This window comes from Daldinia caldariorum (genome assembly GCF_022478825.1).
Source record: "Daldinia caldariorum strain CBS 122874 unplaced genomic scaffold F4812scaffold_3, whole genome shotgun sequence".
Lineage (NCBI taxonomy): Eukaryota > Fungi > Ascomycota > Sordariomycetes > Xylariales > Hypoxylaceae > Daldinia > Daldinia caldariorum.
Window position 1 is genome coordinate 2,306,562 of NW_025953039.1, and position 24,588 is coordinate 2,331,149.

A 24,588-nucleotide genomic window follows, 5' to 3' on the forward strand; every position below is an offset into this window, starting at 1 on the left:
ATATCAAATGATCGATCCATCGAGCGTAATCTAAAGGTGCCACGGGGAGGAATTGGCTGGCCTATGGTATATGCTCTTTTATTAAGCGGTGACGAGTGTAGAATGTCATTTTAGCGGCCTAATTAATGCTGCGACGGACCATGAATTCCGAAGAAACTTTCTGAAGAGTCCTTGGTGCATAGAGTTTCGTTTAAGTGTTTACGTGTCATATAAAGAAAGGGGGACAAGTGAGCCTATTAGGGGAAAAAAAATCATTGTGGAATTTGTCTTTTTCAATACTGACGATGTAAATATGATTAATACGTCATAACTGAACGTCTTCATACTATCGATCTGCTTGTGAGACTGGCGAGGTTTGAATATCTCCCAGCTCGACAAGGGGATGGGGTAGAGGGGCTATGATCTGCGCAGGGATTATTAGCCTGGCCCCTGCAGATGAGTCGTTAGAGCAGATGCTCGTCGCTCAAAATTGCTCATTATTAGGTATCCTGATAGTCACCGGTTCTTTCGACCGAAGTAACCGTAGCTCCCGGGAGCCGAGTATTCTATTACCTATGATGACAGGTTGACACTACACGCGTCCCGCCCGTCCGACCTGTAAGATCTCGCCTGTCAGTCGCTCATCGCTCCGCAGGACGGGCCAGCTCGCGCCATCCGCCTTGTACAAGCTAACTTCGAGCTTTGTGCCGAGGACCTTGTACGTCGATTTCTCGGGGTCAATGCGCCCGAACAAGGGGACGCTGGTTTTATAACGCTTAGGCTGCGCATCGGTCGTTGGTAGGTCAAGCACAAGTGCCTGAGTCTCGAATTTTACCGTCGCTTTATCCTTGTCAATCTTCTTGAGGAAGAAAGAGGCTATCGCCGTCGAAGGTGTCTGGTAGAAGTCATGCCGCACGGTCTCGAGTAGCTCCTCTCCATTTGCGGAAGAATCGGCCGCGGCGGACTTCTTCTGCTGCCCGGACCCGATGAACAAGTGCCTGGGCGAAGTTTTACACCCCTCAATCTTCATGAACTGGTCAAACTCCAGCACCCGTCGCTTGCAGCAGCTATAACCCTTACTACCTTCGTGGAATATGGGGGCGCCAGGATGATGAACACATTTCTCATCATCAGACCTGCCTTCGCTCTTCTTGTAAGCTACATTGCAGCCTTTCCGACGGCAAACCCTGCCATCGGGGATCTCGAGAGATGCATCGTCATCTTCGGACTCGGGAGGCGGCGGGGTCGCAGTAGGAGCAGGCTGAGGGGTGAGAGGGGCGCGAGGGGCGCGAGTGGGTTCGGCAGATACTACTTCAGCGAGTTTTGAAGCTAAGGACGAAGTCGCATCGGTATTTTCCGGTGCCTTCTTTTCAATCTCCGGGGGTAGATCGGTTGTACTATGCTTCCCTTCTGTGCAAGGTGGTATTTCGAGGAATTCATCAAAGGTAAGAACTCTTGGTTTACAGCATTTCCAGCCTAAAGGATGGTAAATGTGGAATTATATTAGCAAATGGCCTTAAACAAGCTTATTAGCTAACTGGTGATATGACTGGTTACATACCCTTTTGGCCCTCATGAAAGACTGGAGGACCCGGATGGTAGACACAAGTCTCGTCTGGGTCGGTGTATTCCTTGCCACAACCGCTGTGGACACACTTCTGAGCCATTGTCGGCGCGTACGTAGTATTTTTTATTTTATTTTAGCGAATAATTGGTGTTCAGTCAACCTTCAGTCGGTGTCTTTCAAAGCTTTTGAGTCGATCAGGCATAAGATATAAGATGCTCTCTTCTTTTTTTTTTTTTTTTTTGTATGTGTTTTTCTTAAGTTATTTTTGGAGAATTTACTAAGAAAGAGGTACCTAACATTTGTTTTATTTGTTTAATAAGGGACTTTGTAGATGAAGCTGATGGAAGCTACGAGAGCCTCGAAGCTTACTCACCGCCTTCTATTTGTGGGAGCTTATGCAGTAGGTAGGTACCTTTTTAGGTAACTCCAGGGCCTTATGACGTACCGTTTTTATAGCCCGTACATGCTTAAGAAAGCATTGATACAAAAAGTACCTACAAATCGTCTGCACCGGCAGAATTTCTAACTGAACCCCGCTTAGTGGGGTTCTAGAGTCTAGGCCGGTTACGTAAGCCTAAGACTAAGAGCTTCAATTACCTACTCCATCCTTATAGCCCTAGGTACCTAGGTACATTAGGAATGTCTTTCTGTAATATCTTCATCGTACGATTCATTTTCAACTTCAACTTTAGCTCATATCGGAACCCTTTTCACTTAAAATCTCTCTCCGAAAAATGCGTGTTACGAACAGATTGCTTCAGGCTTGTAGGATCACGTTATTCACACGTGAAAACTGCGGGCTTTGCACTCAAGCAAGATCAGTTCTCTCCGATGTTTGGGATTCCCGACCATTTCAATTCAAGGAGATCGATATTATAAAATCCGATTTCAAGCCCCCATGGCGGGATTTATATGAGTTTGATGTCCCCGTAGTATGTACTGATTTTAACGCGTCGTAAAACTAAATAAAACTAATATACGTCCTCTTGATAGATTCATATTAGCAAGTCTTCAGCCCCGGAAGAGCATCCGCAATCAGCTTCGAAAGCAGTCAAACTCATGCACCGGTTCACTGCTGACCAAGTGAAAGCCAAGATGGATCTCGTCGAGAAAGCATGAAGTGGTATTACTGACGTAGGAGCTTTCTTATGAGAACTTATCGGTCTGAGGTATATCGGTTCATGATCCTTCTCATATTAAATATGAGGAAACCCAACCACACACGGCCATCATCATCACATCCCTAGTACCTCCCACCAGCCTTTGGTGCCGGCTGCCCTCGAGCAGCACTTAACGACACGTCTAGCGAGGCTTGTAACAACGTCGCGTCAACTGCGACACTTATCATATGAAATCCCCTATCGGCATACTGCTTAGCCTGCTCCCCGCTCGTGGCAAGGATACCGCACTTCTTTCCTGCCCTATTAGTCGCCTCCAGGGTTTTGTCGATTGCTTGTTCTAGCTCAGGCTGGATGATACCGCCCAGTATGGGATAGCCAATGTTATTCCCCAAGTCAAATGGGCCAATGAATAGGACGTCAATCCCCGGGACGGCCGCTATCTCCTCAACGGCATCAAGCGCTTCTTGAGTCTCTATCTGTACCATCGTGAGCAGAGACTCGTTGGCTTGTTGTAGATACTCCGTCATAGTTGGGATCGGACTGAAACGTTCCATTGAGAATGGCGATCCCAGCCCACGCTGACCTTGGGGTGGAAATTTCGCTGCGCTGACGATCCTTCTGGCCTCCTCAGCGGAACGGAGAAGAGGGACCAAAATCTATTTCGTTAGCGTTCTGGTACTCGTTGCTGATTGTCGGTCACTCACCCCGTGCGCCCCTGCATCTAACGCACCTTAACTAGACATCAGTTACACGGAGTTACCAGGCTCAATCGATGGCTTACGTTTGATCATCCAGCCTTGCATATCAGGGATCCTCACGATAGGACTAACTCCGCAGCTAGCGATAGCTGGAACCGCCTCGTGCATTGCGGCGTCTTTACCAGATCAGCATCAGCTCTATCTTCTAAGAGGCCCAAGTAGACATCCGTATTCTACCAGCGCCTCATTTCGGGACGGGTTCAGGTCTTCATACCATCCATGTTTCCATGTTCACAGTCTACCATCACCCAGGTGAAACCGGCACGTGCCAATATTCTCGAAACATTCTGACCGGGCAACATCTGCCAGGCTCCCATGCTAGGACCTTCATTCTTGATAAATGCGTTCTTCAACACGCACCCTCCGAGCATATTGGGATATAATCTCGTCTGTACTATGCTACTAGAATTAAAAAAAGGATGATATCGCTTTGGGCTGGACAACACGGTTCGACAAGCTGAAATAGCAACCCGAACCATTGGTGGCATCGGTGGCATCGGTGTTAATATGCCAGAGGAACAGATTGACTGTCTAGTCGGAACGAAGTCAGACAAAGACACTAACTTATAAGAGACGCATCTCTCGAAACTCGAAACTCGATACGATCCTTCTGCAACCTTGGGTCCGTCTCCTAATGAGGAGAAACTGGCTACAGACCTCTCTAGATTATACGGTATGCGACCTACCGAGAGCGGGGTAGTTACCAACCAATATTAAGCTTTAGGGATTCTTGAACCATGCATTACAATGATCTATTCAGGGAAACTACAAAGACTGGTTTCTAAGGTTATTAATTAGGGTATCGCTACCTAATTGACGCTGTGTAATAAAGACAGAAATGCACTAACTATGCGCAACATCGTGACAACTACACGTACGTTAAATACCCAAGGGTCTTCGAATTATTAGCAGTTCGGCTAATTGGATAGCTTGCCTCCGACTGTGCCGCAACCGATTCCCGAATTCCGACTTCGTGGAGGAAAGTGTAACCCGTAGCCCGAGCCGGAATCTTAACCAACCCGTCTCGGATACCCGAACGTCACTAACTTAGCGCTAATGCCTCGTCGGATAATTAGACGTAAGAAAATTTAATAAAATCGAAATTTTCAGACTAAAAAAACGAAACAAACGCTATTGCGTTTCATCTGTTATTTTAAACTTAATCTAGAACCTAGGGAGGTAGTTGAGCACCTAAATTTAAGTACCTACCTGTTGGGATATCGATCAACTTGAGCTATGTCATTATACCTATAGTACCTATACTATTTCATTACCCCTTTATCGTCACAGAGAAGACTTTCTGAAGAAACTAGAATTTATTATTACACAGGTAGTACATAAGGTATAATATATAGGTATATACACTTCGTGATGGATGTGGAGAGCTGGCTTATCGATCCATAGCGGTGATTTCTATCCCTTTTTAATACAAGGTCTACCTATACTGTAGTCAGTTTAAAACTACACGTACTGTATAATACAGTTAGTCAATGTCCCCTCAGCCTTCTACTCTGCTGTCTCAATCCATCTGCCATATACACATACAGGCGGAGGATTATGCCGATATGTGTATGCAAGCTGTCATCGCTGTAACACACTCTGCACCGAAGTTGGAAAGCTTTGTGTAATATACGTCAGAGACACTTCCATCTCCAGTGCCTTGAAACCTGGAGGGGAAACCTACTCTAACAGAGTCGGGTAATAATACCGAAGCGGGTATCTTCGAGAGTGGAAATTCTAATATTACGTATTTTGGCCTCCTATGTGACGATCCATTCGATGCTGTTGTACATCAGTCCTATGAAAACTGCCAACGTTGCAGCGTCTAGCTGCATGGTCATGTGATGCACACCTGAGGGAGCTGAAGAAGGCAAAATAGCATTCTACTCAACCAGATCATGTTTTAGAAGGTGAGGTCTTGCCCCAATTGTTCGAGCCCGGATTAGCGATGCTCAAAGCGAACGAGCATATCTCCTGGGGTCTTCATTATGGCACGTTCGTATCATTCTAGGACGCCATCTGCCGGTTGAATTCCGGAGATTGAGCCAAAAAGGTGTGATGAGCGAGTGCATCGAGCGCCTCGTCCGGTATCACCGGGGGCACGCTCTGTATGGTAGAGAACATTTGGCTCACAAGCTCAATATGACTAACATAACCACCCTTTGGGTTACCTTGGTCCAAGAGCGTCATCTCGTTGGACGGTTCTGCGCCCCATACGTCTGGGGGTATGAAATCCCCTTCGTATAATGCGATCCGTACGGGCCATTGCAGACGGGGCCACCATTCTTCGTCATCCGGATCAAATAGCGAAACGATTCCCATGACTTCGCGCCGCGCTAAACCCTTCAACCACCAAATGCTATCGAGAGATTTTAGTAAACCAAAATAACTAGCAAGAATAGCAAGAGCGCGTGGGCGGCGTTTTTCAAGCAGTTCTACAAAACGGCGCGAAACGGTCGCGAGAAAGACGAGAGGGGCACCGGTATGAGGTATCTTATGAGCCCAGTCGAGCACAGCGACGGCGTGTTGGTAGGCTTGGCGTGTGAGACTTTGGGTGGTGGGATCATCCAAGCTAGCGATTTCTTCTTCTACTCCAGTCAGCAAATGTCCGAAGAAATTTGCGTTTTGGCCTGACAGATCAAGATTGAGCGCGGGCTGTGACTCGATTATCGGAATCACGATGCCGCTATGTCGCAACCAATGCCAACTAGAAGCAACGACAGCTTTTATTCCCTGAAACGAGTGAAACCAAGACAGTGGGAGGGAATATCCATCAGATCGACCCTTCAAATCACCGCTATCATCCCGAGTGAAAATGCGAGACGCTGTCGACTGAAATGCGATGAGTGCGGCGGTAAGGAATAGCGCTTCCGCATTCGACTCAGTAATACCCTTCCCCAACATTGCGCTATATTCCGAAAGTGTTGCCGCCATATATGAATGGCTGGCGCGTATAAGTTCTTGGTCGTGTGGAGAATAAGACCGTAGATGGAGGGCAGAAACAGCAAGTAGCGCGTCGGCTAGGAATTCTGCACCAGTAAATGCAAGACTCGGGACGGTATCCCGCCATATCTTCTCACTCACTGGCGACGATATGGCAAGGGTCTGACAGGTAATGGTGGTATAATGGTGTAGTAACTTCAACTCCATCATACGGTTGCTTTTGTTGGAATTCGTTAAGGGGAGTGGTTCTGGGTTTCGGTATATGGGAGCAGGCGTGGTTGGCTCTACGGAGGGCGTCGGTGGAAGAGTATTCGTAGATGGACTATCGCAATTACTTGTGGATGTCGTCGGACGAGGTGTTTCGACTGGGCTGAGAGTGTCGACGATACTTGGATGTTCAAAGTCGCAAGCAACGCCATGCTTGGTACAATTTCCACACCGAGGATGAACTTCGTCGCACTGCGAACGCATCAGCTGCGCCGCTCTCATCATTTTTTCCTTTTCTTCTTCCTTTTCTTCTCCATTTTTTTCCCTTTTGACATTTCCATATTATTTTATTCCTTTTAAAGCGCAATTAGAGACCCTGACTACACACAACACAACATACCTTAATCTTTCGAGCTTTACATCTTCGGCAACCAGCACGAGATTTCTTATGGGATCTTCTTGGAGGCATTATTTATATTCCGTAATATCATAACCGTTGATGAATGAGATATCCTTTACGTCTATGCGGATATATGAAGGAAGCCATCGAAAAGGATGTCGGAAAGGTTTCCAATCAAGTAAATGGGCTTCTCGGAATACCAAATTGAAGGTAAGGTAGCGTCCAGACCTCCAAGACTGAGAGAGTCGGTGCCAATGAAGAAGACAAGGACGGGATTGGATTCATTGCGGAAAGTGGAGAGGTACCTAACTTAGGTACCAGGTAATTTGACATTTCACATGTGCTAAGCCACCGTTAAAACGGAAGCGGCAGATCCGGGGCATAAGCCGTCTATCCAATCACATCTATTCCGATGATTTAACGCGACAAATTGTACCTGTATCAGTGTATCCCCCCTATGCATCTGTCACTAAGTGCCTGTACAAACGGGATATAAGGCACGCTGCAGATCCATTAATCACGCTAAATTCCCCAATTCTGCCCTTAGGTACCTAACTTCATCCCCCACCATCCCAGCCTTAGCAGTTAGCAGCTTACCTAAAGGTACCTGTACATTTTCCTTCAGCTCGGATGGTGCGACTTGCATAAGGCAAGTCGGTAACCGAAGGCACCCGAATCCCCGAAAAGTCAACCTCCCACGTACATACCCACCTCCTAAGTAGACTACAACCAAACCTCATTACATCATAAGAGCTCCGTATGAAGGTACAATTTATTTATTTCAAATTATCGAATACCTCTTGATCGTTTAAAAAATAATCTCGGAATCATTTTGAGACCGGACGGGTCGGGTCGCACCGACCGGGTTCTCGTCCAAGCCTCAGGGGCAGCAGATCCGCGTCTTCTACATAGTACGCGAGCGTCTGCCTAGACTCGACTCGAGAGGCCTCCAAGGACTAGGAGCTCCCTAATATTACCTTAGGTACAACAAGTTTCTTATAGCTTATCACTCCAACGACATGGCGATATACGTGAAGAGATTAGGGTGGCTCGCAATCTTCGTTGTTATTTGCTTTGTGCTTTTCTGGGGTCGGACACTTTATGGGACGACAAGGCTCTCAGAACAATTATGTTCGATCCTAAGGACGTGCGAGGATGACACTTCGAAGTTCTCGGTTGAAAGTGACCCCATTACGCTCGAGGGCTATGGGAAATTTACCGGAAGACCTGTAAAGACTACCTTAAGCGGTGTTGCGTTCTCTCACCCAGTTGATGCTTGGCTCGGTATCGATTATGCAACTCAACCCGTTGGCGAAGGCCGTTTCAAACCCGTCGACTGGCCACCTTCGTTTGACGGCGTGAGAGCAGCTACGACATATGGAAAGGCATGTATCCAAGACCCCAAATATGTGAACTTAGACGCTCAGGGCGAAGCTTGCCTCAATTTCAATGTGTACCGGACGCAGGGTGTTCCGTTGAGTAAAAAGCTTCCAGTTTTCATTTATATTCACGGCGGTAGTTTCAACTTTGGGAGTAGTAAAAGCTTAGATGGGGCTGCATTCGTCGCGTCGTCCAAGGCGTCAATAGTTGTGGTGAGTTTTCATTACCGCCTCAACTCGCTTGGCTTTTTGCCGTCTGTCATGTTCAGTCAGGAAGGCCTTCTCAACCTTGGCATACGAGACCAGTATTTCTTTTTGAGACATTTCATCCAAAAACATATCAGCTCTTTCGGAGGGGATCCCGAAAACATCACACTCGGCGGTCGTTCTGCTGGTGCTCATTCTGTGGGCATTCACCAATTCCACAACTACGGTGAAGATGCTGGGAAGCCATATTTTGCTAGAGTTATCCTTCAGTCCGGATCTGTCACCGCTCGGTCATTTCCAAATGCTAGCTATCCTCTCTACGTCCGCCAATTTGACGAGTATATGGCTTACCTCCATTGTCCTACTAATGACAATGTAGCGGCTCTAGCTTGTTTACGTTCTGCCAAAGTCAATGATATCAGAAAGATTAGCATAAAACTATACGACGATTCCCAATACAACATTACATGGCCATTCCAACCGACACAGGGCGGTCCACTACTAGAAAAACTTGGCTCACAGTCCGGTCTTGACGGAACTTTCTTCCATGTGCCGACGCTTACAACTAGCGTCACAGATGAGGGAAGATTCGCCGTGCCAGGAGATATGCAAACAAACGACGAATTCGTGAATTACATGCATATAACCTCCCCGCTCCTGACTGCCGACGAACTTAAGTCGCTGGTAAGCTTATACCCAGATCCCGTAGCAGATGCTGCATCTCCCTTCAAGAATTCGCCGAGGGGAAAACAATACGCCCGTGTATCTGCGGCTTGGAGTGATTATGGATATATCTGTCCCGGGCAGGAGACCGCGTATAGAGTATCTACTGCCGGCGTACCCACTTGGAAAGCTCGTTTCAATACCAACAACAGCTACCCAGCTTGGCGCGGAATTCCGCATGCAGCTGACGCACGGTACACTTGGCCGGACCCTAAAGTACAGCACCCAGAGATCGGCCATGTGCACCACGGCTACCTATCCAGCTTCGTTGCGACCGGTAATCCGAACACGCACAGGTATCCAGGTTCCCCTGAATGGCCCAAGTATGAGCCTGAGGGATATGGTCTCGATTCTAAACCAGCACTCCAACTTGTCGTGCAACCCGGCGATACAAAAGTCGAGCTAGATGACATTCGTCGCGAAGCGTGTCTCTTCTGGAGAGATCCCAAAAGAGCACCCCGACTGAACAAGTGATCTGATATCTGTTTGTTTAACTGTTATATAATTATAGACTTTTCCTACGCAGGCTTCCATTCAGTCTATCGTCTCTACAGGTATATATACCTACCTTAGGTACCTGCTATAGCGTTGGCCGACTCTAGCACGTGATTTAAAGTTGCGATAGATGGTAAGAATGGCGTGATTAGGTGGACTTCTACTAGATTGGCATACGCATCACCATTAGCCAAGCTCACATTAATAGGTTAAAACTCTCATGATAAAGTTATTTATACTAGGGCCGATCGTCTAAGTTATTCATATTCCAAATTTAGACAATGGCAACATCGTTCAACGAAATCCCCTTAATAGACCTTTCGCAAGCAAATGACACATCAACTAACCCTAAGCTGCTAGATAGTCTTCGTTATGCTCTTACAGAAGTTGGCTTTCTATATGTATCGAACCATGGCGTCCCAGCAGTCGCTATCGATGAGTTGGTCAATGCATTGCCCACACTTTTCGAGTTAAGTAAGGAAGTTAAGAAGACTGTTGCATTGGAGAATTCGCCGCAATTTTTGGGGTATAGCGGGGTTGGTAGTGAGAATACGGGTGGTAAAGAAGACCAACGGGAGCAATTTGAATTTGCAACGGAGCTTACAGAAATATGGCGCCCTGGTCTTCCATTGTACGAACGCCTACGAGGTCCTAACCAGGTCTGTCTATATAGCTCGAACCCTGTAGTCGCGCACGAAACTGATTTTACTATTAGTGGCCAACAGGATATCCAAAACTCCGGTCTACGGTAGAAACCTATATACGAGAGCTCACTGCCTTGGGAGAGCGGTTTCTGGATCTTGTCGCTCAGGCATTATCTCTTCCCTCTGGGACTTTTCATCCGTTTCTATCAGACCAGCATCGCTTGAAACTGGTGCATTATCCTGCATTGCCAGATGGCGACCCTACAATATCTCGACAAGGTGTTGGCCCTCACAAGGATTCTTCCGGCTGGTGGACGTTCTTACTTCAGGCATCGCCTCCTGAAGTCAAAGGGCTTCAGGTCCTCAACAAAGCTGGAGAATGGGTTGATGTCCCGGTAGTGCCTGGGACTTTCGTGGTGAACATCGGTCAAGCTTTCGAGGTGGTAACCAATGGGATATGCAAAGCCACCACACATCGCGTTCTCTCCGGTCCCCATGAAAGATACAGCGTGCCCTTTTTTCAGGGCGTCCGTCGTAATCTCACAAAATCTGAAGCGGCTGGCTCTCTCAAGTCTCATTTTGACACTCTTGATATTAGCAGAGAATCTGAGGAAGGGCATGCAATCGACTCCGCGTTCTTAAAGGGAAAATATGATACTTGGGGTGAGTCTCAGCTGCGGACCAAGGTGCGAAGCCATCGCGAAAACGGCAAGAAGTTCTACCCCGAAGTATACGAGCAGTATATCAACGACGACGCGTAAAGTAGGCCGCACACATACCAGGTTATCAAGGGCGGAAACATTTGAATGTTCATCGCCATAATGTGAAAGCTGGACTCATTTCTAAAGCATTTATACTTGCTAGGAGTACATTTAGTCGTAGTATTTAGCTGTTTTACCACGAATAACCTCCAGCTCGGAGACATCACTCCGCACCTTATCTCTCGCAACTCCCCCCGCGACACGCGCCTTCACCCACTCTCCAGCAGTAATACCAACTGCGCTACCATTCGTGGTCTTATCATACCCTAGACGCTCCAACACATTGCTTACTACAGGGCGCAACTCCAGGTTATCCTCCGGCCTCACAAAATACAGGACGCCAAGACGGTCCATATTGGCCTGGTCCGGCGGCGGAGCAACGACACGGTGAATGCTGCTCTTCAGGAACCCGTTTGTCAGGAATTCCAGCGAGTCGGCGAGATTCACCGTGATGCTCTGCGGGTACGGCTTGACCCACTTCCACTCTCCCTCCGGCGTGCGGACCTGCAAAGCGCTTACGGGCTGCCGGAAGAGCAGAGTCAGACTTCCGAAGTCTGTGTGACCTTTCACCCACACGTTGTCTAGGATCTTGTTCTGCTCCTCCGTCCGGCGGTGGTACTTCATGTACCGCAAGTGGCAGTCACTCTTCTCGTCGTAGCGGTGCCTCTGCAGGAAGTAATCCTTCGGAAGCTCCAAGATGATAGCAAAGAGGACTAGGAGCTTGCCTACGATGTTGTCGTGGATATGCCGAGCGAAGGCCTCTATCTCCGCCCGGTTCTCGTTGATAACTTCCGGGTGCGGCTGCTCGAATGCGCGTATAAACTTGGGTATATTGTAGATCTCTGTGTTGTCGTATACCCCAGGCTTCACTTGCTTCCGGGATGTCAGTTGAGAGATAACACGGAATATCTGAACGAAGGAGGAAAGAAACTTACACGAAGCCCGAGCGGCTTGTAGCCGTTATACCCACCATTCTCCAGGTCCGCTCGATATTTCAGCTTCTCCTCAGTCGGTAGCTGGAATACCTCCTTGCCGATAGCAAACTGCCTATCAACTTGTTCTTGCGTCAAGCCGAAGTTGACGATGTAGAAGAAGCCGATCTTTTGAATCGCATCGAATAACTGCGTCGCAAGTTTCTGCTTTCCTCCCGGCTCGTCGAATTGGGAGAGATCCAATGTTACAAGATCGGCCCAGTCAACTATATGGTACGGTATAATATCAGCATGTAGAGCCCTTTCACTGCGCCCGCGCACCGTATACTATGCTTTCTTACGCTCGTATTTTGTCTCCGGAACCTGGTGATAGGTTGGTATATCCGACTTCCCTTCGGCTTGGGCCCTAGTAGCGACTGCGGCCATTTTTTGACAATCTCAAAGACTCCAGTGTAGGCTCACTTACAAGTCAATCAACCGATCATAATATAGGTACCTAACCTTGGGTATATATAAAAAGCATTACAATCTGATATCTTTTCGCGACGATACGCGATCGGCGTATAGTCTGGACGCGCAGGTTGATTTATGCATGACATCGCTGAGCAGGCTTAGGGTCCGATGTAACGACCTCCACGATTGCGTGATTGGCTTACGAACACCCATTCCAAATGGATTCGAGGGTCCTCGAGGCAAAGAGAGGGGTCCGTCGGTTCCAAGCTGCCGGATTCTGTCAGTCTTGCGCAGCTTGAGGGGGGTTAATGCTAAGCTAAAGCCAAGTCGTGATCATCCCGGCCGATGGCGAATCTCGGGGGGGACCAAGTATGACCGGTCGAGAAGCTCCCAACCCCCAACTTCCAACATCCAATCCCCCCTACCACACCATCGGAAGCGGTCCCGGGAATGTCTAGGTAGTCTCGGCGCATGGGTGTCAATGATAGTAGCAAGAAAATAGACGGATATAGGGTTCTTTTTGAAGCGCCTACTGCGTAGGTACCTAGTGAGCACCACTCCGACTCGGCCATTTTATAGAACTCGTGCTAGTAGCAGATAATATCAACCAGGTATGATGTCGTATATTAGCAATTCTATAGCGGAAAATTCGTAATATTTGTGGGCAATGGCTCTATAATTCCTATCACCTATCTGCTAGCCTTTTTCTTTTGTCGTTCGTACACTTGCTCTCGGGCTTAAAGATGCAGTCAGTCTATTTGGGACTGCTCTGCTACCAAACATAAATCATAAAATCCTTAAATCTTTCCAGCTTGGCCGAATCTCCCTCTCACTCCGGATAGAGGGTATAAACGGGTAGCCTCCGCGGAAGAGAAAATGCCGACCTCAAAGACAACCGGGGCGACGTCTTCAGAGGCTGCAGTGAATTCCAGCTCCAGCAGCAGCAGCGTCGACGATGGATTTCACCGTGCCCGAAGAGGTGAAATAACAGATAACTTATCCGGCGGAGAGGTCATTGACGGCTACGACGCCGAGCGCATGCGTGCGCGTACCGCATTGACGGCGGAGGAAGAAAGGAGGCTCATTCGAAGAATCGACTGGCATCTCATGCCTCTATGCTCCATCATCTTCATGTTCAAGAACCTGGACTCGGATAATGTAAGATCGATATCACAGTCCTACCTACCTAGGTTAGGTACTTCCTATGGGGGGTGTAGCGGTCTAGAATAGAAAGGACGCTTGCTGACACGAGTGTGGTGCGGAAAGGTCTCGAATGCTCGTATTATGAATAGGGGAACTCCCGACAATATCATGACGCAGTTGGGGATGACATCCGATCAATACGCTTTGGTTACTGTTTTATACTATGTGAGTTTAATACGAAAACTATCCGCTATGGTCAATGGGTCATGAGAACTTACGGTGCCAAACAGATACCATATATCGTCGGAGAAGCACCCTCGAATCTGCTGCTGAAGAAATTCTCACCTTCGCATTGGCAGTCAAGAATTGTAAATGCTCCCTGGTTCATTTGATCGCCTCTCTTGTATCTCATATTGAGATCGAGATAAAAGACTCGGCCACGAGCCCCTTTTTATATATTGGCTAATAATGAGTCCTAGATGATTACATGGGGAATCATGTTGGCATGTCATGTCGCCGTTAAGAACAAAGAGGCTTTATACGTAACGAGATTTCTCCTGGGTTTAGGTGAGAACCTCCTATCATCATAACACCAGGCTTTCTTACTCACGATTAGCTCAGCGGAAGCTGGAATGTTTCCGGGAATTATACTGCAAATGACGTACTGGTATAGACCTGATGAGATGTCTCTTAGACTACTCTACTTCTGTATGTGCCTGAGACGAGACGACTGAGTTGGGTATTCTGAGGTTAACAAATGTACCAGACGTATGCGGAAATCTCAGCGGAATCTTCAGTGGTATCCTCGCATTCGCCTTTGACCATGCCTCGGGAGCAGGAGGCTTGTCTGGATGGCAGTGGTAAGACCTCCGATAGCTCTCTGAGCCCCCCTAATGCCGGTCGCTGATATCGGCAGGTTATTCTTGGTGGAAGCGATAGCGACGATTATCATGGGAGTCGCCGTATGGTTCTTTTTGCCAGACTGTGAGTCGATATAAATAGACCAGTCTTGAGATCTTCAGCACTGACGTGATCTCTCAAACAAGTCCCCGAGACAGCGTCCTGGTTGACGGATAAGGAGAAAGCATTCGTGCAAGCGCGTCTGCCGTCGAATTCTCCAAGGGCCTCGGAACAGGATTTCAAGCTAAGCGTGCGTAACATGTCGAATTTCTTCCTCATCTGGTGACACGAACCAGAAATATATAACCGATGTGATCTGAATGATTGTTTGCAACACGCCTGAAACTAATATTTCTGATATCACAGGAAATCGTTGCATCGCTCAAAGACAAGCGGCTGTGGCTCTTCACTTTTATCTGGGCGTTCTTTACGGTTGGTACCTCAGGAGTGCGATTCTACCAGCCAACGGTCATCGCAGACCTCGGATTCACGTAAGTCGCTCATAGTTTAATGGGGATGCAGGTGAAAGAAACTTTGTGACACTAACGAATATATCTTAAATTTCAGTTCGATCGCGCAGGCGCAGCTTCTGAACCTCCCCATCACGATCCTGGGCCTCATCGTGATCGGCGTATCTGGGATCTTTGCCGATAACGGCCGGCTCCCGAGACCGCTATATCCGCTGTCCTTCCTTACCATAATCCTTGCGTGCTACGGGGTTCTGGTGGCGTACCCTAATAACGGCGCGGTTTATGCGGCGACCATGATTGGCAATGCCGGTATGTAACCCTAATAAGAGTTCCGCGTTCCCCTGTTGGTCAATCTTGAAAATATGATAACTACTCCTTTATCGAGATTTCGATATATGACCAGACCTACCGATTCCTCTTAATAAAGGGAAAAAATTATTAACTTCCGTTACAGTTACCAGCGCCTGGTACCCCATGATGTGGCCGTGGCGTGTCCAGACAACCAGCCGAGCGACGGGGTCAGCATTTTCCATCGGCTTCGTGAACAGCTACGGCCAAATTGGAGGTGCCATCGGGCCCCAAATTTTCAGGAGTGCTTATGCCCCACGCTACCAGATATCCTTTGCGATAGCCATGGCTCTCGTAGCATGCTGCATGATAACCACCCTGATTACCTGGTGGGTGACCCGCCAGACTGAGAGCGACACACGGAAGCTCAAGCTGGCGAGGATTGCCGCTGCCAAGAGAGACGACACGATCCTGGACGACGTAGTGGATAATGACTTAAAGAAGAAGGGTGATGTCTCTGTGGAAGTCTGATAGTTCATCAATTATGGGTGGAGATAGAGCTACACTGGTAAAGCTTGTTTTGTTGTATAGAATATCAGTTCTAGACCGTTGACGTTGGAACAAGCAAATACTAGACCAGCAACAACAGTTCCCTCATCGAGACTGATAAGAGGGAAACCCCACGAGGTTGGACGCTTCAATAAACGGAGCTTATGGATACATTCCACAGTCCACTATTGCTTGACCCGATCTTTATACGTGTAAACCAGTAGGGTCTACATTGGATGAAAACAGGTATTAGGTTGTCCTATTTAGGGTTTGCTTAAACGTCAAGGTGTAGTGGTAAGCACCTAGCCAAACCTTTTCGGATCCTCGGGAAAAAATGTCTTACCCGAGAGACTGGAGTTTACAACATTTTGAACAGGGTCGAGCTGCATGCGCAGAAATACAGGGACGATTGTATGGGACGTAGGGGGGAGCCAACGTCCTTGTGACCCTTCATTGGCTATGCGATAGCCCACCTCCCACCGAAGATCGGTTTCTCATTCGTGACCCCTGAATTTTTCGGCCGGGTCAAGAACTACCAGGGGACGCAGGACATGTATGCATTGCGTACGTTCCTACATATAACAGTGCCAATGTCCAGAAAAAAGTGACATTCCAATAACTTACCAGTCAGATGTCTTCAAAATTTCTTCTTCTGCACACCCACGTCGCCCTCTTGTATGGGTAACATACTCTCGTTATGATATTCCAGCCCCGGCCTTTGGGCATCAATATGTTCGAATTATACGCAAAACTCGCATCGGGCTAAGACGAACTCTCTTGTCTCGCTAAATCGCCCCGCGCAGAGAAAACTCAAAGCGTTGACAAACCTCACATCAGGTAGCTTATAAATCTGAGAGTCCGGATGTTGATATGATCAATCACAGTTGTTAGACCAATCACATGGGGGGTGTGGTTCCTGTTACTTAAAAACGCAGCCGTCAATCGCAATCTTCAAGGACATCATGTCGTACAGATTCCGTCTTCAAGATTACACCATCTAGACCCTTTGTACATCGTGATGAGTTGTCCGGAGTCTTCTCACCGGCTCATTATCAGACATATAGTCTAGATTAGGTATCTGTTAGGCTACTACCATGTCCAGGTGTGTGAGTTGGCGTGTGTGTATGTGTAGACGGAACAAGACTGAAGTGAGTTATCCCGTGCATGAGGACCCGGAAGAGAAGGTTGCGATATCGCAGTGGTTATTTCCCACGCACAACTTTTAAGAAGGTAATCAAGCACTCACTAGGGATGGGAGAAACTATGATCTCGTCTTAAGTTCTTTGCCGCACTCCCTCCTTTTGATTTCCTTTCCCCATCGCCAGAGCGTTAGCACACGAAGGACAGACGACAGAAGCATGCGGGAAGTCATCCGCGAGACGAGCATCGGACAGATTGCTCGCTTAATTTTCGGCCGCAAGGATCTGTTTCCTTACCCAGAAGAGCTCCCCTCGTTCCAGCTCCCGGCTAGTCTAAATGCCGGCAGTCCAACCGCGCTCCTGGACCGCAGGCTAGAGGACGAGCTTAAGAAGCAAGGACACACCTCCCGCGTCCAGCCATCGGTCCTCTCTACGGGCGCAAATACACCTTCTGACGAGAAGGACCTTGAAGCTGGCACCGCGCAGATATGGGACAGTGGTCTGCCGAGTCCAGCCATAACTGGCAATGCCACCCCTAAGGGCGGTGTAGCGTCTGTCCAGACAATACCCATACCCACAACTCCAGCGCGCGAGCCCGTCATAGTGGGTTGGTACGATGCCGCGGACTCAGCCAATCCTAAAACTTGGCCGTTCAAGAGGAAGTTGTTCATCACCACGCAGATGGGCTTATACACCTTTGCCGTTTACATAGGCTCGTCCTTGTATGCCCCAGCCGAGGCAGATATCATGGCTTCTTTCGACGCAAGCTACGAAGTGGCCGCATTGGGTATCGCGCTGTATGTGTTTGGCTACGGGGTCGGACCATTGTTATGGTCACCACTGTCCGAGATGCCTGCGGTCGGACGCTCGGGAATTTTCATAGTAACATTTTTCATCTTCGTTACATTAGCACTCGGAGCCTCGTTAGTCAACAGCCTCGGCGGGTTATTCGTGCTCCGCTTCCTCCTAGGCTTTTTCGGGTCGCCGTGTCTTGCCGCAGCTGGTGCTACACTTGACGACATGTTCGTGGCGTGGAAACTGCCGTATGTACTAACAATATGGTCGACGTCGGCGACTTTGGGACCAGCATTAGGGCCTATCATATCCGGATTTGCGGTGGCTGAGAAAGGCTGGCGATGGAGCGGATGGGAACTCTTTTGGATGGCGGCGCCGGTATGGGTGCTTATGTTCTTGACTTTACCGGAGACAAACCCAGACACTATCCTTCACAGAAGAGCGAACAGGTTGCGTGCGCGTACAGGACGGTCTGAATTAACAACTGCGGAAGATCTCAAGCGCGCCCATATGACTGTACGTCAAGAGGTCGTCTACGCTTTAATCAAGCCTTTCCAGATTAATGCTCTTGACCCTGCTATCCTTTACACCACATGTTACGCCGCAGTCCTCTACGCGACGTACTATTCCTTCTTCGAGGCGTTCCCGATTGTGTTCTCCGATATGCATGGCTTCAATCTCGGTGAGTCTGGCTTGCCGTTCCTGGCTTTTGTGCCGGGTCTGTTCATTGCCGTATTGGGCTATATTGGCTGGTTCCGACTTAAGGCAGAATCTGTGATGCGCCGGGAACCCCCGCCTTTATACGGGTTTCCTGAGGCGAGGTTGCTTCCGGGAGTGGCGACGACATTTCTAGCCCCTGTCGGATTGTTCATTTACGGTGAGTGATATATTTCGTTCTCTACCTCCCCATTCTCTGCATATTGTTAGTCAATATAAACGCTAATAGACTCCTGTTCCTGATCTTAGCATGGACCTCGCGACCAGATGTCCACTGGATCGTGCCGATTATAGGTCTGACAATACTTTTTGTTTCCATCTTCATTGCCTTCCAGTGTATGAGCTTCTACATTGCCCGATGCTACCCGAAGTATTCAGCCTCCTTATTCGCTGCGAATACCTTTGCGCGAAGCTCTTTTGCCGCAGGGTCAATCCTATTCTCCAGGCCTATGTATGAAAGATTAGGTGTGGGCGGAGGAGTAAGCCTGCTCGGCGGCCTCTCCATTCTATGCGCGATTGGTATGATTTGTTTGTACTTATATGGCGATAGATTAAGAGCTAGAAGTAGATTTGCTCAGTCATCTTGAAAGTTTAGAAAAGAAATATGTATATAGAGGGTAATGCACGCACAGACCAGAATACCTATGGATCAAACGTTGTTTCAAAGATCGAAAAGCCAGATATAGTTCGAGGGATTGGGCAAAGATATTGGACTCAAGTTGAGCCCATTGCCGAGTAATATTATAATCCGTCCAGACGGTTGGTTGATGCAATGCTATATGATACAAGCTTAAGCTTATGTGTTGGAGTCCATGGACTCTTCCCATCGAAAGGGCCTCTTTTATGTATATACCTACCTACACGGCTACGAACCGAAATTGCAAAGTGCGTTCGCATATCTGTCACCCGAATCTAACCCGTCCCTCTAATAAGATATCCTTGTTTGTTTGTTTTTGCCGATCACTCGAAAGCTATATCCGGTACCTCCCAAGCTTAACCTAATATATGCTAAGTCCGATGGGGTATGTTGTGTCATTCCCTAGTCATAAGAAGAAAACTAGAGTTTCTCAGCCACAGAAGCGATTATTTCCTCAACGCCGATTAACGATGTGGTTGCAAGTAGAAATGAATATAACCGGCTTCATCCGTATTTAAGAACAAGGTATGCGAGTTCCGATAGTTGTCCGAACTGTTGAATGCGCCAAAGGTCAACTCCAAACTCCCCGTAAGGCATCTAACTCTTTTTACCATAATCCGCAAGAACGAAATCACTCAACATTTTGCAATATGACGCTGGGTATACAATTCAAGTGTGAAGCACCTCGTTTTGAGGTTTTGGGTTGCGAATCAACCTATCTTTCTGAAACCATCCATTTCGAGAGCCGGTACTTCCACTTCGCTCAATCCAGGAACACCCTCGCTTCGCCTTCGATCAACGAAGCTGTTACATTCGGCAACGACGAGACTCCATTCAGCTAAAGCCCGACCAGCATACTTGGCACCCTTAGCATAGACACCTTTTGGTTCAACCGGTGTGATAATGGGTTCTTGCGTCGGAGCAACCGAGGGCCGGCTGCAAAAGGATGCATCGTCTTGGCTTTGACTAGATTGGCTTATAGGACTATGAAGTGGTAGATCATCACTACTCCTTCCAATAGGACTCATCTGACTGAAACTCTGTCGCCGGTCAAACGTTGCGGAAATGCCCTGAGCTGACGAGGGTGACGAAGGTACTCCAGACGGATCGGCATTCCTCGCGGAATCAACTAACCCAGGATTGGGACTTCCAGACACCGCCCGGGTTGGAGCTGGACGATCAGGAGCATGCGGCGGTGAACTGCCAGCGGCACCTTTTGCAGCAACACATGATTGTGCAGGGCTTGGTAGCCGCGGGCGGGTAAGGATACGGTTGGGGGGAGACATGGTGCCAGTAGAGTTCCATGATAGCGTGAACTTGAAAATGGATCGCATATCTTCGTAAATGGGAGATGAGCCTATGCTGTCCGAGTCAGACGCAGGCGGGCTAACGCTTGCAGAACTTTTGGAAAGCAGCAATGTTCGACTACGCGAAATCGCAGTCTCACGCCTCACAGATTCTAGATCGTCGTTGGCAGAAGAATTATTGGCAAATGAGAATATTTTACCTAGAATGCTACTTCTCTTCTTTGGGACGCTCGGCTCGATGTCGAAGTCGATGGAGTCCATGGATTCAAAGTGAGTTGCCGGGTTAGGCTGTGGTTCGGTCTGCGGCGATGGAGCAGAAGAGTCAAAACCAACCATTAGTCCAGGTTGTACACTAGGCATTTCGCTACGAATAATCATGAATCGTTTCCCGGGGGCAGGAAAAGACGGCGCGGTTGATGGTAGACACTTCCCCTGCTGCTCGGCAACCTGCTTCAGCCAAAGATAATGCGACCATACAGTTTTGAGGCGCGAGTAAACGACGAGGAAAATTTTGCTGTAGTAAAGTAAGCAGAAATACAAGAATTATGAGATTACGACATTCTTACGCGTCTGTGTCGTCTGCATTGCCAGCGTCTCTACAAAGTCTCCAGCAGAGCAATCGCATATAGTAAGCTCTAACCATGGGACACCAATTGGTAAAAAACTTGTTGAACACTTCCTCTTGAAGGAGCCAATCTAGACACACGATCTCCTTACGTAACGGGTTGTCTTCGATGGTCTCCCAGATCGAGAAGATGAATGAGATAACTCGAATCTCGGACATTGTGTGATTTGAGTCCAATATTCTCTTGCAGACCTCGATCCAGAAGGGCCAATCGACGTAGGTGAAGTCGGGAGTTTGGACACAAACAAAGTTATTGTAAGTCACCAGCGCTTCTTGCAGAAAGTCGCAAATAGTGAAACAAGCATTGTGATCAAATTGCGAAGTCCGCTTAGCGGCAGCTTTCATGATAGCCATGAATGATTCGGCAAACGTGTGTCGTGCACCTGCGAAAAGCACCGAGGCACTAGATAGGAAGTCTTTCAAGAGAAGTATAAGTCGGTTTTCATTCATCCCCTTCATGATATTATTATTTGGTGCAGCTGGCAAAGCCATGGCTGAGGCATCGGCACCGTGAGCCGTATCTGAGAGAGGGGGCCCCAACATCGCCTCAACGGCCGCCTGACGATGTATAGTGGAGTCCAGAATAGACAGTATCTGGGCATTCACCAGGACAAACCCCGGCGCACAGGCTTTCTGGACAAGTGGTAGACTGGGTGGCATAAATTCTTCAGCCAGCATGTAATAATACTTGCAAAATATGAAGAATAAATCTGTGTCGCGTCCTGCCCATCTAGAAACCCACGGTCCCCTCCAGGAAATATGAGCTGCCATTACCGGCAACTTTGCAGGTCGTTTGAGCGAACTGGACAAAGTCTTAACGGAGGACCAACGGACTTCGCTAACAGCCGGAGGGAAAAATGCTGCGATGCTATCGTTGTCGCCTCGACCATCTCGGGGCAAGCCAAACTCGTCTGCAACGCGGCGTATCAGATCAGAATTCAAAGACCACAGCCGGACAAGCACGTCCGCAATACCCGGCGCAAAGAAAAAGGCATAGGCGAAAACTTTGCCCGCAAAATTGACGAGACTTAATGGAGCATGTCGAAGCGATAGCTTGTCCACCACAATGGCCATTTGCGACACTAAATTCGTGATGAACATAACTTCTACATTATGTCTTGCAGATTCAGCAAGGAAAGCAGAATCCGTGGAATCGACTGAGGAGGAAGATGTGTTAGAGGTAGCTCGGGCTCGGTTTTCGAACTGTTCTGTGGAGCTTCGATCTGACAGTGGACAGAAGCTAGCATTGCACTGCCGCCATTCTGGCCGCATCATAATAGATGCCGTAGCATCAAGTAAGTCAGGTCTATCAGCTCCGGTAACGGCTTGTTGATTCTTCCCTTCGAGTAGCTCAAGAAGCCCTTTCCACCATTTGTCTAAAATTGTAGCTCTCCGCTCTAGATCTTCGTGATGCAGTTTTTTATTCGATGAATGATTCGCATAGTTCCCCAAGAAACGCATCAACACTTTTCGAATAATCTCCATCTTTGTACTGGCAGTGTTGGTATGGTTGGGTTTTGCATGCGTCTGGAGCTTATGGTAATCGTTGTCTAACTCCTTGAATGCCGACCAAAGAGGATCCCGAGGTCGGGTCGATTTCATGACCAAGCCATCATCTGGGGCTGTACTATTACTCGTCTCCGAGTTATGTGACTGACGGGTCTCTGTGGATGGAGGCGCAATACTGGCCGTTGAGGAGGTGAGGCTGTCATTATCAGTATGAGACTTCCCCCTTGACAGCATACCTGGTTGCCGTTGCTTGATCCGATTAAGGTATGAGCCGAATTTACTGCGTGAGTCGGTTGACTTGCCTCCATCACTACTGGCAGGTGATGCCGGGCGCTTCCGCGAAGACCTCTTAAGCTTCATAATCGAACTATTGCTAGCAGACCGTTCACGACCAAGCCGACCATTGAATATTTCTTCCGTCTCTTCGTTCTTTTCCTCCTTCCTTTCCTTTTTCTTGTCGTTGGGCGAGGGTGACCGCGACCCAGACATCCATGGGCGTTTAGCAAACGATGCTAGCGATTCGGATACACTCCTATGCGTTTCCTGTGGATTTGGGCTCAGGAACCTAGAGTTACCGGGGATTCGGTCCTCACTAGGCCCTTTCTCTGCGACCTCTTCGCAATCGGGTGTAATTTGTAATCCATTCGTCGACGGCTTCCATTTCTCCACTCTGCCTGTCCTGGGCTCAGGACTAACCATAATTTCTTCAATGGGAGCGATCGTGGGTTTCTCATTGGTACTATTGCTTAAGAGCTGATTCGGAAAGGACAAAGTCGGATCGAAATCTGTGCCAAAATCGAAAGTCGGTACATCGAAAACAGGTTGGTCAGGTTGGCCAGGGGGTCTATTGGTGCTTGAGGATCGGTTGTTTGAAGAGGCAGCTGGAGGGGATTGGGCTTGATAGACTTCTGTAGTGGAATGCGAATGAGAATGAGAATGGCTGGGAGACTGAAATGACTGTTCGGGCTTCACGGTTGGTAAAACCGCAGCAGTCAAGGTTGGGCCACTCATTTCATGGCAAGTGTCTCTGCAGTCAGGTGGATCAGCCCAAGCTGAGGATTAGTCGAGAATATATCTGCTTCTTAATCGCCCTTGCGACCAAAAAAAAAAAAAAAAAAAGGGGGGGGGGATTTCGCAACTTGGTATTATCTATGTATGAGAAGGGGGGTGTGAGGTTGTCTCTCAAGGTTCGACACAACGATGCCACCTTAAGTCATTAGGTTATCAGATGCAGCACGATTATTTCCCCGGTTAGAATATGAGATTAGAAAAAAAAGAGAAAAAAAAAACAATAGCGAAAATCATTCCCTTCTGCGATATGCGATAGATTAATAAGAAGACAGAGCCGGGGTTGGGAAATATAAAAAAAAAAATTATAGCATAAAACGAATGTGGGTGCAAAAGGTGAATAACGAAAGACCAAAAACGACAAATAGGTTAAGCTAGTAAAATGGTGTTTCAAAAGCTTAAGGGCACGCTCGGTCTTGGTTATTCGCGATTCTTACCTAAAGGTAAAGGTAAAAAGGTTAGTAAAAGCAGTAACCAGGTACCTGTATCGTACTTTTCGTTGTGGGGCTACAGGTACCTAGATACCTAGAGGTAATAGTAGAACGGTTTAAATACAGTGACAGCAGTTCTTGATGGTAGGTTGTACCTACCTAATCTAATATAAGGCGGCTCAGCCGGGGCGCGGCGCACTACAGATCCGTACCTAAACTAAGATACCTATGCGTCCGTACGTACCTGAGTACCTAATATGCTAATATAATATTCTTTATTCTTTAATCTTTCCCCATCCTCAATAAGTCCAGCATATTACTTACCTATAAACGTGGGACGTTGCGCAAAACAGGTACGTAACAATACCTTCTTGATAACTGGTGAATACCTAAAGAAGTATGTGAATAAAAACTTGTAAAACAGTAGTCATGATGCCATTA

The 24,588-nt window shown here is 47.9% G+C and overlaps 10 protein-coding genes across 10 annotated transcripts; 5 read left to right on the forward strand and 5 right to left on the reverse strand.

Moving 5' to 3' along the window:
* Positions 1–571: 571 nt before the first annotated feature.
* F4812DRAFT_456897 (integrin beta-1-binding protein) lies at positions 572–1,646 on the reverse strand (the record flags this gene model as incomplete). The annotated part of the gene is made up of 2 exons (XM_047937068.1): positions 572–1,455; positions 1,541–1,646. 2 exons carry the CDS (start codon positions 1,644–1,646, stop codon positions 572–574), a joined length of 990 nt encoding a protein of 329 aa, XP_047793202.1.
* A 536-nt stretch (positions 1,647–2,182) lies between these two features.
* On the forward strand, positions 2,183–2,727 carry F4812DRAFT_282127 (uncharacterized protein). Its single transcript, XM_047931040.1, has 2 exons — positions 2,183–2,478; positions 2,540–2,727. The coding sequence occupies exons 1-2, from the start codon at positions 2,281–2,283 to the stop codon at positions 2,663–2,665; spliced, it is 324 nt and encodes a 107-aa protein (XP_047793203.1). The 5' UTR covers positions 2,183–2,280; the 3' UTR covers positions 2,666–2,727.
* Positions 2,728–2,789: 62 nt separating this feature from the next.
* On the reverse strand, positions 2,790–3,796 carry F4812DRAFT_456899 (Phosphoenolpyruvate/pyruvate domain-containing protein; the record flags this gene model as incomplete). Its single annotated transcript, XM_047937069.1, has 4 exons — positions 2,790–3,323; positions 3,372–3,397; positions 3,449–3,541; positions 3,640–3,796. 4 exons carry the CDS (start codon positions 3,794–3,796, stop codon positions 2,790–2,792), a joined length of 810 nt encoding a protein of 269 aa, XP_047793204.1.
* A 934-nt stretch (positions 3,797–4,730) lies between these two features.
* Positions 4,731–7,261, reverse strand: F4812DRAFT_282085 (uncharacterized protein). Its single transcript, XM_047931039.1, has 3 exons — positions 6,976–7,261; positions 5,278–6,827; positions 4,731–5,207 (listed from the first exon to the last, which is right to left on the reverse strand). The coding sequence occupies exons 1-2, from the start codon at positions 7,042–7,044 to the stop codon at positions 5,433–5,435; spliced, it is 1,464 nt and encodes a 487-aa protein (XP_047793205.1). The 5' UTR covers positions 7,045–7,261; the 3' UTR covers positions 4,731–5,207; positions 5,278–5,432.
* Positions 7,262–7,807: 546 nt separating this feature from the next.
* F4812DRAFT_282155 (alpha/beta-hydrolase) lies at positions 7,808–9,909 on the forward strand. The gene has a single exon (XM_047931041.1). It carries the CDS (start codon positions 7,995–7,997, stop codon positions 9,756–9,758), a length of 1,764 nt encoding a protein of 587 aa, XP_047793206.1. The 5' UTR covers positions 7,808–7,994; the 3' UTR covers positions 9,759–9,909.
* Positions 9,910–11,240, forward strand: F4812DRAFT_282237 (putative hyoscyamine 6-dioxygenase). Its single transcript, XM_047931042.1, has 2 exons — positions 9,910–10,438; positions 10,495–11,240. The coding sequence occupies exons 1-2, from the start codon at positions 10,061–10,063 to the stop codon at positions 11,182–11,184; spliced, it is 1,068 nt and encodes a 355-aa protein (XP_047793207.1). The 5' UTR covers positions 9,910–10,060; the 3' UTR covers positions 11,185–11,240.
* F4812DRAFT_282250 (Clavaminate synthase-like protein) lies at positions 11,170–12,711 on the reverse strand. The gene is made up of 3 exons (XM_047931043.1): positions 12,458–12,711; positions 12,120–12,382; positions 11,170–12,057 (listed from the first exon to the last, which is right to left on the reverse strand). The coding sequence occupies exons 1-3, from the start codon at positions 12,540–12,542 to the stop codon at positions 11,296–11,298; spliced, it is 1,110 nt and encodes a 369-aa protein (XP_047793208.1). The 5' UTR covers positions 12,543–12,711; the 3' UTR covers positions 11,170–11,295.
* Positions 12,712–13,445: 734 nt separating this feature from the next.
* F4812DRAFT_456904 (putative pantothenate transporter) lies at positions 13,446–15,901 on the forward strand (the record flags this gene model as incomplete). Its single annotated transcript, XM_047937070.1, has 11 exons — positions 13,446–13,727; positions 13,836–13,937; positions 14,003–14,080; positions 14,192–14,279; positions 14,334–14,420; positions 14,479–14,572; positions 14,629–14,696; positions 14,759–14,862; positions 14,979–15,103; positions 15,180–15,391; positions 15,537–15,901. 11 exons carry the CDS (start codon positions 13,446–13,448, stop codon positions 15,899–15,901), a joined length of 1,605 nt encoding a protein of 534 aa, XP_047793209.1.
* Positions 15,902–17,013: 1,112 nt separating this feature from the next.
* F4812DRAFT_469376 (MFS general substrate transporter) lies at positions 17,014–19,745 on the forward strand (the record flags this gene model as incomplete). The annotated part of the gene is made up of 4 exons (XM_047938873.1): positions 17,014–17,021; positions 17,274–17,602; positions 17,645–18,730; positions 18,820–19,745. 4 exons carry the CDS (start codon positions 17,014–17,016, stop codon positions 19,155–19,157), a joined length of 1,761 nt encoding a protein of 586 aa, XP_047793210.1. The 3' UTR covers positions 19,158–19,745.
* A 172-nt stretch (positions 19,746–19,917) lies between these two features.
* F4812DRAFT_456906 (DUF1765-domain-containing protein) lies at positions 19,918–23,659 on the reverse strand (the record flags this gene model as incomplete). The annotated part of the gene is made up of 2 exons (XM_047937071.1): positions 19,918–21,028; positions 21,081–23,659. 2 exons carry the CDS (start codon positions 23,657–23,659, stop codon positions 19,918–19,920), a joined length of 3,690 nt encoding a protein of 1,229 aa, XP_047793211.1.
* Positions 23,660–24,588: the final 929 nt, after the last annotated feature.

What these genes read in the sequence shown, in the direction of transcription:
- F4812DRAFT_282127 (XM_047931040.1), top strand. Translation starts at nt 2,281, where the DNA reads ATGCGTGTTACGAACAGATTGCTTCAGGCTTGTAGGATCACGTTATTC. An exon ending in ATGAGTTTGATGTCCCCGTA is followed by an intron (nt 2,479 to 2,539) that starts GTATGTACTGAT and finishes TCCTCTTGATAG; the next exon opens with ATTCATATTAGCAAGTCTTC.
- F4812DRAFT_282085 (XM_047931039.1), bottom strand. Translation starts at nt 7,044, where the DNA reads ATGCCTCCAAGAAGATCCCATAAGAAATCTCGTGCTGGTTGCCGAAGA. An exon ending in GTAAAGCTCGAAAGATTAAG is followed by an intron (nt 6,828 to 6,975) that starts GTATGTTGTGTT and finishes ATGCGTTCGCAG; the next exon opens with TGCGACGAAGTTCATCCTCG.
- F4812DRAFT_282155 (XM_047931041.1), top strand. Translation starts at nt 7,995, where the DNA reads ATGGCGATATACGTGAAGAGATTAGGGTGGCTCGCAATCTTCGTTGTT.
- F4812DRAFT_282237 (XM_047931042.1), top strand. Translation starts at nt 10,061, where the DNA reads ATGGCAACATCGTTCAACGAAATCCCCTTAATAGACCTTTCGCAAGCA. An exon ending in GCCTACGAGGTCCTAACCAG is followed by an intron (nt 10,439 to 10,494) that starts GTCTGTCTATAT and finishes TTTTACTATTAG; the next exon opens with TGGCCAACAGGATATCCAAA.
- F4812DRAFT_282250 (XM_047931043.1), bottom strand. Translation starts at nt 12,542, where the DNA reads ATGGCCGCAGTCGCTACTAGGGCCCAAGCCGAAGGGAAGTCGGATATA. An exon ending in TCCGGAGACAAAATACGAGC is followed by an intron (nt 12,383 to 12,457) that starts GTAAGAAAGCAT and finishes CGTACCATATAG; the next exon opens with TTGACTGGGCCGATCTTGTA. An exon ending in ACAAGCCGCTCGGGCTTCGT is followed by an intron (nt 12,058 to 12,119) that starts GTAAGTTTCTTT and finishes ACATCCCGGAAG; the next exon opens with CAAGTGAAGCCTGGGGTATA.